The 13,666-nt window shown below is 38.2% G+C and overlaps 1 protein-coding gene across 1 annotated transcript in view; it reads right to left on the bottom strand.

Moving 5' to 3' along the window:
• The window catches only part of RIN3 (Ras and Rab interactor 3), a 50,281-nt gene extending 38,030 nt beyond the window's left edge, over positions 1-12,251 (bottom strand). The window contains exons 1-4 of the mRNA XM_070936085.1: positions 12,168-12,251; positions 11,208-11,313; positions 8,408-8,480; positions 2,066-2,157 (exon numbers count right to left, since the gene is read on the bottom strand). Of these exons, the coding sequence (XP_070792186.1) occupies positions 2,066-2,157; positions 8,408-8,480; positions 11,208-11,313; positions 12,168-12,251 (355 nt within the window). The remainder of the gene's footprint in view (positions 1-2,065; positions 2,158-8,407; positions 8,481-11,207; positions 11,314-12,167) is intronic.
• Positions 12,252-13,666: the final 1,415 nt, after the last annotated feature.

Here is a 13,666-nt window from a genome sequence, read left to right as displayed (position 1 = left end):
AAATTGTCTGTACCCAGAGCTGAGGTGACCCTGGGACAATCTTAGAATGTTGGGTGCTCTTCTACTTCAGAGGTAAGGAATGTGAATCCATCCAGATGTTTGCTAAACCAGAGATCTCCAACCAAAGCAAAGCTGGCTGAGGAATTCTAGGAGTTGAAGTCTATAAGTCTTAAAATTGCCAAGGTTGGAGACCCCTGTGCTAAACTACTATTCTCAGCATCTTTCACCATACCTCATGCTGGCTAGTGTTAACAGAAATTGTAGAATAGCAACAGCTGGACAACCACGTGTTTCTCCATCCCTTAGGTAGAATTCTAATTTGGATGTAATCAAGTCAGACAGATCTAAGTGAGCTCTTCTTAGGCCCCAGTAGCAATATTTATACTCCAAATTTTTTAAAAAATCCTTCCTATCCATTTCTTCCCTTCAATTACATGAGTTTAAATCTGTCAAAATGTAATTAGCCAATTGACATATCCTCTGTGTGAAGCTGTGTTTGAAGACAACTTGGTAACTGCCCCCAATTAGTGACAGTGAAAAGTCAGTCTAGTCATATTATTTCCATGCTGGAGGCGATTGTCATTGGTTGCCTTATGTCTCTGAGCCCAATTCAATATATGAAAACACCAAATTAGATTTTCCTACCCATAATTTTGGGACAACAGCTTCTAGTACTTCTAGACAGCATGGCATGAGAACATTACAATCCCATCAAATGTTCAAGGCATCTTGTTGAGGGTTGGGTGCATTGAATAGTGTGGATCAGAATAAATCTAACCCATGCTATTCTTCCTGTACAAAAAGTATTCTGCTTCATCTATTTTAATGATTTTTTTTTTAAAAAGAAATGTCTAAAATTAGTTTCATTCCCTCACATAAGGAGCATTTAAATACAGCTTCTCCTAATGTACAGTATATAATTGTAAAAAGAAACCTCTGTTGTTTCTTTTTATGTAACTAACAATGTTGTAAGCATCAGCCAGAAAAATCCTGGTTTTTTTTTCAGATTTGTGTCTTCCCATAAATGTGTGGGGGAAGTTGGTACAGATTTCTGATTGCAGAAAGTTGCCCAATGCCTTTTGATTCTGCCATTTATCCACCAATAAACGATGAACAAAGTGAAGCAACAAAAATGACTAATGTCCACAATTTAGAATTTCTTTACATGAGCCATAAGCAGAATGTTGTGCTAATGCAGTGTTTCCCAGCTTTGGCTCTTTTAAGATGTGTGGACTTCAGTTCCCAGAATTCCTTAGCCAGTATGCTACCTAAACAATTCTGGGAGCTGAGTTCAGCCATTTTAAAGTTGCCAAGGTTGAGAAACACCATGCTAAAATGTAAACCAACCCACAAGCTTGGAGAACAAATCATCACCCTCACCATGCTAAAATGTTCCTTAAACATTATCAGAAAAGAAAATAGAACTCAGATTTGCAATAAAGTACACTAACGCTGCTGAGAATAATAGCAGAAATAAAATGTTCTGATTTTCTTTTTTCATCTCCTGTCCCATTACTTACAGTTGATTGAAACATACAAGGCTCCTGTTATCCCCTTTAATGGCTGTTTAAATCAGAGCTGAATTGGACAATGTATCAAAGGAGAGGATCCCTTCAATAGCAATAGAATTGCAATAACACTTAGACTTATATACCGCTTCGCAGTGCTTTACATCACTCTCTAAGTGGTTTACAGAGTCAGCGTATTGCCCCCAACAATCTGGGTCCTCATTTTACTGACCTCAGAAGGATGGAAGGCTGAGTCAACCTTGAGCCTGGTGAGATTTGAACTGTCAAACTGCTGGCAGCCATCAGTCAGCAGAAGTAGCCTGCAGTACTGCATTCTAACTACTGCGCCACCAAGGCTCTTCAAATAGAAGATATTTCTCAACAGCCTTTCACACATTTCTATAAAGCACTTCCACAATGGGGAGAAGGAACAGACCACAGCAATCTGGAATGTATTTTTCTTGCAGAAATCTGTAGCATCAGATAACAAAATCAAACTAACAAAATAAGAGGTACGTATTTGTAGGTATATTGTATCAGTTTTCAACACATCTTACCTGTCCCCAAATCAGAGATGGTTTCTAATTCCGTGGCACTATTGGCTTCCAATATTGCTTGTGGCAATCTTAGTGTGTACGGAAGCAGATCTCTAGAGAATAAAAAAAGAAGGAAACATTTCTGGGTTGTTGGGTTGTGAGCAATAATACATTAATTTGCAAGGTGGTCTCTAGATATGAGGTCCTACTTGGAACAGAATAGCGGAGGCATCCTTGACATAGAATCAGGCTGTAATTTACTTGTGTTTTTTTAGAGATTTCTATGAATGATAACAATATATTATCAGCATTGATGATGTTACCAAGAAAACAAGCAAGCTCAGAGAACACCAATGTCCCCCGCATTTCAACCCTGAGCTACAACTGTTCTGTTATTAATACCATATATTATCATTAGAACAGAATTGAGACAAATGTTATTAGAGTTAGTAAGGAAAAAGAAATGATGAAAAGAAAGTTGGAGCATTGAAAAAGAATAAGCTTCAGATATAGAAAATGTACCCAGAGATATGTGAAAATCTGAGAGTCCTTTCTTGATGCAGTGGCTGTCTGACCTGTTTAACATGCACCAAGTTTGCATCAGAGTCTAATGATGGGAAGAAAGCTATTTTTTTCTCTCCTGTTCAAAGGGAAAGGCGACAAAATTGAATAGAAGAACTACATGGGGATTAGTTTCTCAAATGTGTTTATCAAGGCGTTTTGCAGGTTTCTGAGTGAAAGGGTATAAAAGGCAGATGAGGAGACAATTGCCAAATTTTGGACGTATATTTCAACTTTAATGGATAGGCAGACCAGATTTTGGTTCTTTAGCAGTCATTTAGAATGTATGAATTTGGGAAAGAAAATGTGCTGTACTTCTGTTGATTTAGAGGATGCATACGATGCAATGAACAGACTTGAATTTTGGGGGAAAATGTTTTGCATGAATATGGTGTTGTTGTTGGTTGTTGAATTTGGTAAAGTCATGATGGAAATAAAACCTGCATGAAAATCAGTGGAATGCTTAGGGAATTGTTTCAGTGAGTAACATTTAGGAGGGAGTAAAAAAAAAGAATGTGTTAATTTGCCTTGTATGTTCAATGTATTTGTGGATAAATGTGCAGGAAGTGCTTATGGATGATGATTTAAGAGGATGAGGATGTATATTCAGAACATGCCTTTTATAATAACTTTTGCCAAAAGAAGTGAAAAAAGATGTAATGGGCATGTTTCTGCTCATTTCCTTTTCTTATAAGGAAGTGAGAGTTCAGTGTTTCGGAAGAAATATAAAAATTAGCTGAGTGCAGTAGGAATAATGAAGTGTAGGTGGCTGTAGGGCTTGGATCACAAATGACTGAGTGTTAAATCAAAGTGGATGGAAAACAAAACTGAGAGACCAGTACAAAAAAAGCACAGTGATTTGCACAGCAGAATAACAGAGTTGGAAGTGTCCTTGGAGGTCTTCTAATCCAACCCCCTGCTCAAGCAGGAATTCCAAACAAATGGTTGTCCAATCTCTTCCTAAAAATTTCCAGTGATGGAGCATCCAGAACTTCTGGAGGCAAGTCCTTCCATTGATTAACTGTTCTAATTGTCACACAGTTATTTGTTTATACAGAGACAATACATGAGGAACAAACCATAATCTGCATAAATGAAGGAAGAGTAAAAGGGTCAATAGGAAGGGGACATATGATAAAACCATGATAAAAAGAGAAAGAAGAAAGAAGAAAAGAGGAAAAGGCAGCAAATAAATTTGTAGGAAATAGCGGGAACAAGCATATTTTGTCCGGACAAGAAGAGTGTGAAGAGGTGTAGTGGATACTCTTGGAATAAAGGAATTTTACCTCTTTCCTTATCTTTGTCCTTCCTACTGCCCTTAACTTCTCTCTGCATTACTATTTCCTATTTCTTTTCTATGCACCACATGGTATTGTTTATACCAAAAAAGGAAGAGTGTGACAGCTGTGTGTATATATGAGTGTAGAAATAAGACCATGGGTGGTCCTGTAAAAAACTTTTTTTATTAATTTTTTTTTTGTCATAAACATAGCACTTAGAGGTGGCCAACTATGGCATCTTTACAATCTTCAGACTTCAATTCCCAGAATTCCTGAGCCAAAATGGCTGGCTTGGGAATTCAGGGAGTTGAAGTTGTCAAGTTGCCATAATTGTTCACCCCTGTCTCAGAGTCTTTCTATACTGCTCTGTTGCAGCCCCGAGATGGCACAAAAATTGCTAGTCCCATTTGCTGTTGTTATTGCCCCTCTTCTCAGTCACTACCAGTCTTTGATTCACTTCAAGGTTATGCATGGCAAAGTTTGCACATTTGTATATCCAGAGCCTGTCCTTAGACAGAATCAGAATAATAGGAAAACATAACTTTAATGCAGACAGAATTAAGAACAACTTAAACCTTTCTCATAGCTTTCTCGGGCTGTCAATGATTTGAAGGCAACATAATGGAAACTGAGCAGAAAAACAGATGTTGCCAAGGTATATTCCTGCCATAATTAGTTACCGCTTTGGAAGGGTCCTTATTCAAGATCCCCACTTGGGATAATTGACATTTCCTTATTAGGAATTTATAACAGTGTATAGCATCATTCTACAACTGCTGGGCCAATCAAGCATGAAGAAGGTGTAATATAAACACAAGAATGATTGGTGATACTGAAAGAACATAAATCAGGAATGATGAAATGGTCATAATGTCTTCTAGAGTTATCCACCCATTATTGTGCTGATATAATAGTAACGAGAACAGGCTCTGGATGGTTGGGGAGCACTATAAAGGCATTAATGGGGAAGACTTCTGAAGTACATGCTCTTCATAGGACGTCACTGACTGTAGTTAATCAGGCCAACCAGTTGCAATCCAGATGTAACGGGGCTGCAATTGCCAAAGTTCTCATTCAGTATAGCTAAAGACTACAGATTGACTGATGCTATTTTAAAACAATAAATAAATTGTTTAACTGACTGGTGCTATCATTGATCACCTATCTATATCCACAAAGAGGGTGTTCAGCTTATTCGGCAACCTGCTATTCACGCTAGAAAGTTATCTCACTTAAAATGTCACAATATGCAGCCATAGAGGTTTTAGCCACCAGATGAATGGTAGTACAACATGCACATGATTAATATGCTTCTTGGGATATATCATATTCCCAAATTGTGTGGAATTCTGTACTTGTTCTCTCTGTTCCTACCTATTAGTGCCTATATATACATGTCCTTTCAGGAGATTAGGGACACAAGTTAGATTTAGCTATTATAAAGGGCCATGCAGCAAAATATTCTGAAACCACTGATGAAGATTCTTTGTTCTTATTCCCAGACTGAGGTCATTCTTTTTTTTAAAAAAAAAAACAGCTTGGAACAGCAAGTTTCATTTAATATATGCTAATAGAGCTTGGCTATAGCTTCTCTATATTAAAGGAAGTCGTTTTTGTCACACAATTGGACAAGGGTTAAACAAACTGCTTGCCTTGGCAAATCCTAAAGTTAAGAGATGAACTCACCACTGCCATCCGCCTACCCATTCCATTTTGCTGATACTTGTTATACATTAGTCCAAATCCTCTACATTAAATTTTATTTAGCAAGTGATCCTATCCAAGGCAATCTCACTTACCACAAACTTTCACAGGACTATTTAGGAGAATTGGACTACTTACATCCAGCAGTCACTTAATTATATGCAGCATTTTACTTATTTTTTTAAAAAAAATTATAAAAGGTTTATAATTTAATTATTATAATTTTTATATATCCCTCCTACTTAGAGGATATATAAAATAAAATTGTCAGGTAATAACCATTTTGGGGTTCCTGAAATAAAAGAGATCCTTTTCATATTCATATTCATATTCATATTCATATTCATATTCATATTCATATTCATATACACATTTAATCATGTTTAATGAAAAGAAGGATTAGGGATGATATGACAGCAGTGTTCCAATACCCTAGGGATTGCCACAAAGAAGGGGAAGACAACCAAGCTATTATCCAAAGCACCTGAAGGCAGGACAAGAAGCAATGAATGGAAACTAATCAAGGACAGAACCAACCTACAACTAAGGAGAAATTTCTTGACAGTGAGAACAATTAATCAGTGTAATGACTTGCCTCCAGAAGTTGTAAGTGCTCCAACACTGGAGGTTTTAAGAAGAAATTGGACAAACATTTGTTTAAATGGTGTATGGTTTCTTACTTGAGTAGAGGGTTGGACTAGAAGATTTCCAAGATCCCTTCCAACTCTGTTATTCTTCCAACTCTGTTATTCTGTTATTCTGTTTTATACGAATATCTCCATGAACAAATCAAACGAGTTCCATCAAAATGACCTATAGTATTATGAGGAACTTGTTCATGTTCCCTCCAATTTGATTTACAAAAGTGAAGTTGATGTTCAAATAATTAGTTCTTCAGTAAACATGTGAATTGCCAGATCACCACCAGAACATCTGCAAGAGGCAACTCTTTTCTCCTACTACTTTAATGCTGCCTCTCAGAGTCTTTTGCTTGAGGTGACCATCTTGTTTCTTTTGCTCACACAATAATAGGTTTGGCTTTGGGGCCTCAAAATATCTCTTCCTTAGGTTTTCCTAATAATGATGAGTGGAAAAAAAGAGACATAATAATTTCATAACAAGATTGTCTCAAATCAGTAACTTTGGATATTGATTGTACCAAACTATTTTTCCCCTCTGGTTTTTTTTGGTAGCACTTCATATATTCAAGATTTATGTAATTATAATGCAAAGCAGGTGATGGGGAAAAACAAAGAAGGTATAAGGGAACTTTTTATAAAGAAAGATATGTTCTGCATACAGAATTGCTCTCAGTGGATGAAATATAATGGGCTGGATTCACATTATTGATTGCAGATAGAGGGTGCCCATTCTGAATGCTCCTTCAAATAAAATACTTCCTATGAATAGAAAAATATCATCCCAAATTTGTCTGATCTGCTTGGCTAGGCTTTTAAAAAATTAACCAAGAAAGCATTGCTAAATGTAATTTCTACACTGCACTGTCCATAGCTTGAAATAACATTCTACAAATTGAATTTTCTTCTTCTGTTTTCCTGTGCAAATTATGCCAGCTGCAATGTTATAGACTGCTCAACAAGTCATGTCCCATTGGGTCATTGTTTCAGAGACATTTCCTTATCTAAAGAGAGAAAAAGAATGACCAAAGATAAGCAAAGAAGAAGAAGAATAGAATAACAAAGAATTGGAAAGGACCTTGTGGGTCATCTAGTCCAACCCCCTGCACAAACAGGAGTCTCTATACCGTTCTGGACAAATGGTTGTCCAATCTCTTCTTAAAAAGTTCCAGTGATGGAGCACCCACAACTTCTGAAGGCAAATCACTGACTAATTGTTCTCACTGTCTGGAAATTTTTCCTATGATGGCTCTCTCCTTGATTAGTTTCCATCCATTGCTTCTTGTCCTGTCTTCAGGTGCTTTGGAGAATAAATTGAGGTCCCACTTTTTTGTGGCAGCCACTCAAATATTGGGATAAGCAGTGGGAGCGAGAGTGAATTCTGACTCCTTACTTGGCTTCCCTGTTGAGCTTTTTTGTGGGAATCTGGCAAGGAACACTGGAAATCCATCCTTCCTTCCTTCCTTCCTTCCTTCCTTCCTTCCTTCCTTCCTTCCTTCCTTCTTTCCTCCCTCCCTCCCTCCCTCCCTCCCTCCCTCCCCCCCCACTTTCTAGCAGGTAGATAAGTTGCTTTTGGATGGGGCAGTGAGAGATTGTGAGTCTGGCTGGGAAACTGTCATAGAATATTGGAAAGGAAGATCATGTAACCACAGCACCTAGTAGCACAGAAACAATCACAACTTCCCCAAATGTCATTCTCTTGGGAGTCATGAGTCCTGGATTTTGGATAAATTCTGTAAGTTAACCCATTTGAAATATCTTGGTTCAAAAGTTGTTGCCATATAATGCACTGTTTTACCCAGTTAAAAGTCAAAACAACAAGGATTTTAGTAGATAGATGATAGATAGATAGATAGATAGATAGATAGATAGATAGACAGACAGACAGACAGACAGACAGACAGACAGACATTATCTTTATGCTCTGAGATCAGGATTCCTTTTACTTAGGCATTATGTTGGCAGCCCCAGGAAACAAGGAATTCTATGCAGGTGGACAAGCAGGTTTTTTCCATCACTCTTCCCTCCTTTGTGGGTTGAGGGAGCATGCTCTCCGTTCCACCTCAACCATCCTCTTGAAGCCTTTTTTTTTTTTTTTTTTTTGCAGGCTACTCATTTTTTACAAGCAGATTTGCAAGATCACATGGCACCCATGACTGGAAAATATTTATCCAACTTACCTACTGACACAGTAGAATGCCACCAGTTTGAAGATGTCTTCAAACACAAGAAGAGATCCTTCCAGGTGCAATACTGATGAGAAATAAGAAAAGTATTCAGGGATTGGTCTCACTATATCAGAGAGATTGATGCATGATGGTCTCGTTCTGAAATGGTCACTTCACAGCAGGAGAAATGGCAAAAATTGGTGATGTGTCTCATTTCATTGGTGCTGTTTAAAAAATAAAATTTATAGTGACAGATAACAATTTGACATTTGCCACAAATAATTTGCTGTGAAGTTCAAATGAAACTTATGAGCTAGAATCAAAATTATTTTGATCAGTGTTACTAGAATCAACACTGTTCTATTCCACTTCCTATCAATTTGTTTAAAACCTCCTTCTCAGAACAAAGATTTTATCCCATTGCTCAAATCTCACTTCACTCAGGAATGGAGCTACAAATCCTGAACAATGATGATGCCTCAGCAACCTTTGATACGATTAAACAGAACAAAGCATTCTGCAATGAAAAGAAAGAGAATGGCTTAGCAAAAATAGTCCAGTAATTGGCAGAAAGCACAAAATTATTTGGTCTGGAAAACAAGTATTGTGACTTCTCCTATGCCTATTTGAAAAGAAAAACTAGGAACTTCTCTAGAGAGAAGAGATAATGTAGTTATGGAATGACTGGGAATGACAAGTTGAAAATTAGAAGACACCTAAATGGGGAGAATACTTAAAGCTAAGTATCCCTTGAATAAAGACTTACTATATATGTGGACAGTCTATATTGGTGGTATTATTTTTTTTTTTGCAACAGTATAGCAATGGTTTGCTGTTACCTTTTTTATTTTAATTGCCCAGTCCAGTCTAAAACCTGGGATTTTTTGGAGGTTTCCTGAGCCTAACTGCTGAAGTTGTGCAGTGACTCCAATTTGATGGGAGAAATATGATCCAGGTACTTGTGGGTATACATACAGCAATTGTCAGCACCTCCTTATGTTAATCTTGTTCTTGGAATCCTGTACAAGACCAGAAAGGATGCCACTGTTTACGGAGTTGCTAACAGGTACTATGGGTATGCCCACACATACTGTAAATTACTTTTTCCTTAGCCATTCCAAAGAGGGTTGATTCAGCTTTTGGCCAAGTACAGTTATAACAGGAAGGAGGAAGGAAGGAAGGAAGGAAGGAAGGAAGGAAGGAAGGAAGGAAGGAAGGAAGGAAGGAAGGAGGGATTTAACAAGGAAGGATTTCCTTGTTAAACTTGATTTAAAATTTTAACTTGGGTGTCTGCAGGAGGGAAGAGGGGCAGGTCAAAAATTCAAGATGGTGCCACAACTATGCAAGTCACAGATCTGCCCTATTTCTATTTTTTTTTTTATGAGATGACAAATCATCTCATCATATTTAACTCACTCTCCCATATTGGTTGGGTTTTGTTTGTGGATGGTCCTTAAATTCCATCCTGAATATGTGTTTTTGTAAAATCTATAAGCTTGCTCACTGTTATGTGACAATTAAGACCCAGTTTCACTAAAGCTACTGCATGACCTTTGTTTTCACATTTAGCCTGACAAATACATTTTCTAAAACACCCACACACTCTGGAGACAAGACGAATAAAGTGCCTTATTCCAAAAAAAATACAGAAGAAAAAAGAGGAAATGGTGACCCTTTCCTAGAAGCCGGCTTTTTCAAGAAGCTCAGTTTAACTGGAAGGGGATTTAGCTTCATAATGGAATTTTTTAATGCATGCTAGCTGTCTCGTGCTGTGCCTCAAATCGCCAGGGTGGAGCTAACATCAATTCTATCATACCTTTAATCAGTAACCAACTTTGACCAGGGCATGGAAATGACCTTGACTCAGGAAGTCCGGTCACCCTGTCAATAGCAAATTAATAGTTGGAGAACCCTGGCTCAAGGCTGTTTCCTCCCCTACTCTCTACTCTATGCCATTTTGTATTCTCCTTTGTATTTTCACTGTCCTTAACAAAGTGAAAAACATAAATAGATTGCAATCTGAATAGTTAAACTCTAAAATAGTTGGTAGTGGCCAGCACCATCTGCTTAAGAGTTTATCTAGCACAGAAGACAGGCTCTCCCTAATCAGTGCTGGCCAAAAAACTCTTTTCTGACACCAGCTACTCCTAAAAGGCATTCCCCCTACTTCTATGAATTCCAGCTCTTTTTAAAAAAATCTCACTGTACCACTAAGTCTTATTATTTCCATCATTCCTCCCTCTGAAATAACACAATGCATAGTGTTACTAGACGTGCATCTGCTCACTGGGCTGCTTAGGGCTATTCCTACCATATAGAACAAAACTAGGTGGTTAACTAAATCACATGGTAACCTTCATGGTGGAGAAGGGATTTAAGTCCAAAGGCTCCAAATCAACATTCATTTCCTGAGCTAGAATTTTGGCTCCAACAGCACGATGTGAGTCCAAGTTGTGACAAATATTCTCAGGAATGCTTCTCTGGTATTGTGCTTCATTCTTGGTTGCATAATTCTGTAATCTGCTTTTTATATTAGCCTAACTTTAATACTTCTATTTGTAAAAGTCAACCAATCTAAACTGAATCACAGTTCACCTCAATAATATCCCTTTGCCTTTCACATTTAATCTACTTATTGTGCTTTCTGAAAACTGCTAAAGCAATAAAACTATTAAAGCCATGCTAGTCTTTCACAAAATGACTTAAGGAATCTATTAGACTGCCAGAGGGGTCTTTGCTTCCATCAGAAAATATAAATAAGAGAATATTTATTTTTTAATTACTAGAACTCACTAATAGGTGGGTAACTTACCCGAAATATGGAAAGACACCAGAGGCACGACCCTGAGCTTACTCCAATGTGCTGTGGTCACGGTTACTAAATATGGAGAACTGACACAGCTATCTTTGGCACGTTGCTAGAGCTAAAAATAAAACCAGTGACCATGATTGGAAAGCAACATCTCCAAGGCTCCACTCTGTTTATCTGTGAGACAATGTCTTGGCATTGTAAAGGATCAAATTTGAAACCCTGCAGTTGTTCTTATGCTACTTCTGGAGCTGTTTGATTCTCTGCTGTTATTGGAAAAAAAGTTCTGCCCTTCGGTCATACCTGTGTTTCTCCAAAAATAAGACCCTGCCTTATATTTTTTTGAACCCCGAAATAAGTGCTTGGCCTTATTTTTGGGGATGTCTTATTATTTTTGGGTGCATGGAGCAAGACGGGGCTCCTCTTGCCATCTTACCTGATTTCCAGCTCTGTCTCCCTAACCCTAACCACAGGAAATGGTGGGGACCGGCTGCACATGTATTTAAATATTTTCCGGGAGGGCTTATTTTCAGAGAGGGCTTATTTTCGGGTGTGTGTGTTATTTTAATGCATGTATTCAAAAGCCCGTTTGGGCTTATTATCAAGGGATGTTTTATTTTAGGGGAAACAGGGTACCAACTTCAGAGAGAGTAGTGATTGAAAGCCAGAAGCTTGGTTCGTTTGTCCTCAAGCTTCTATCACCTAAAAAGGTATCCTGACACTCATTCTGAGAACAGATTAGGAAGAAATCTCATGTCCCGTAGGCCAGTACTTGTACTACCCATGTTATAAAAAAGTAAATATAAAATCAACATTAATATATTTTTTAAAATCGGAAAACAGAATTAAAACATTCTTAGGGAACAGGAGAACAGAGCTATAGTAATTGCTAAAAAGTATAAAATCATAGTGAAGAATCATGAAAACAGTTAACTTCTAACACCAAAATGGTTTCTAAAATACCTGAGAAATAAAGACAAAAATTTGATTTGTTGCTCCAAGGTTCATAATGTTAGCATCAAATGAGCTTTGTGGGGGAGGTTGCATTGCCTCAAACAAGGCCCTTTTTCTGATAGACGCCAGCATTTCCTCATTATTTAGGGACAGCTGGGGAAGAAGCTCAAATGAAGTTTTTATATACCTAGAAGTTAAATATAGCAGCAGTCGTACCAGTTGTGAGACTTTTTGAGAGAAATCTTGCAGTAAACCTCATTACTGTTCCAGAGTCCTTTATGCTATAATATAAATGCTTAAGCATTTCAACACCAATGAACACCTTAGGAATGAGGTCCAGTGCTGCTTAGGAATTTATCGTTTCCAGATTATGTGCCTACTAATCCCTACTCATATATTGGTGATTAGTAGTTTAACTCAGAGCAAATGATGTGTGGATCTGAAAATGGGGGACATTACCTTTAGTTTTTGGCCATGATCAGATTGATCACTTTCTAATTTAACTGCACATTACTGTTGCCTAGAACTGTTGTCTCACCACTGGTAGGTGGAAATGTATCTCAGTAGCTTCCTGTAAGCACTTGGGAATTTTTCTAAACCATTGGAAAGCATCACCACCCTGTACCTAGTTACCAGAGGGTTCAATGTCTTCTCGTTGCAGAGAGGGGGGGAGGGAGGGAGGGAGAGAGGGGAAGAGAGAGAGAGGGCGGGGGAAGAGAGAGAGAGATTAAATTCTACATTGCCATCCCAAACCAGAAATGTAAGTCCTAGTTCTTGAAACTGTGAGAATCTGAATGAGTAGAAATAACCTAAGCCTCAGTCCTAGCAAGCGGGAGTGACTGTCTTATCTGGAATTATTCTAGTTCCATGACTGTTCCAACATTGGTTCTGGACAGATTTGTTCTCCCCATAAGAAAGATAGAAGTTGTGGCCAGGAACTCTTTGCTCAGCTGAGGCTAGTGCATCGGTTTTAAACTACTTGGACTAGATATACTGGCAACTGGGACTCATGACTTTATATTCATCTTTAACATGCTTTACATGAGGCAAAAATTATTCAGAGGCTACCATTATACCATTCAGTTGGCACAAAACTCAATGCAATGGTTAAGTTATTAGCAGATGACCTCTATATTGCAGTCACTGCCTTAGTTGCTAATAAGCTTCTGAGTCCCATGCAAAGGGCTGTTTTGATCTTTAAAGGCATGGGTGTCAAACTTGTCATGGGTGTCAAACATGTCACAGGCCAGATTGTGACTTTTTTTGCCTTTGCGGAGCCAGGGTGGACGTGGCCTGCAGTTGACGTATCCAGTCTGCGGACCGCCAGTTTGACAGGCCTGCTTAAAGGCCTACTTGATTAGGCTCCAGGTTACCTCATGTATCATCTTTACCAGGGGGAATCTGCCCAGTTCTGTCCTGTGAACATGCAGAGAGGGATGCTCAGGGTCCTATGTGAATACAAGGGTCAATGGATCCATTGGTGTAGTCCATGCATCCTTCCCTATTGT

This window comes from Pituophis catenifer, unplaced genomic scaffold, assembly GCF_029215685.1.
Source record: "Pituophis catenifer annectens isolate HBS135680 unplaced genomic scaffold, rPitCat1.0.hap2 SCAF_1, whole genome shotgun sequence".
Classification (NCBI taxonomy): domain Eukaryota; kingdom Metazoa; phylum Chordata; class Lepidosauria; order Squamata; family Colubridae; genus Pituophis; species Pituophis catenifer.
Note: the sequence above shows the minus strand (reverse complement) of the source record. Positions and strands in the feature narration are given on the sequence as shown.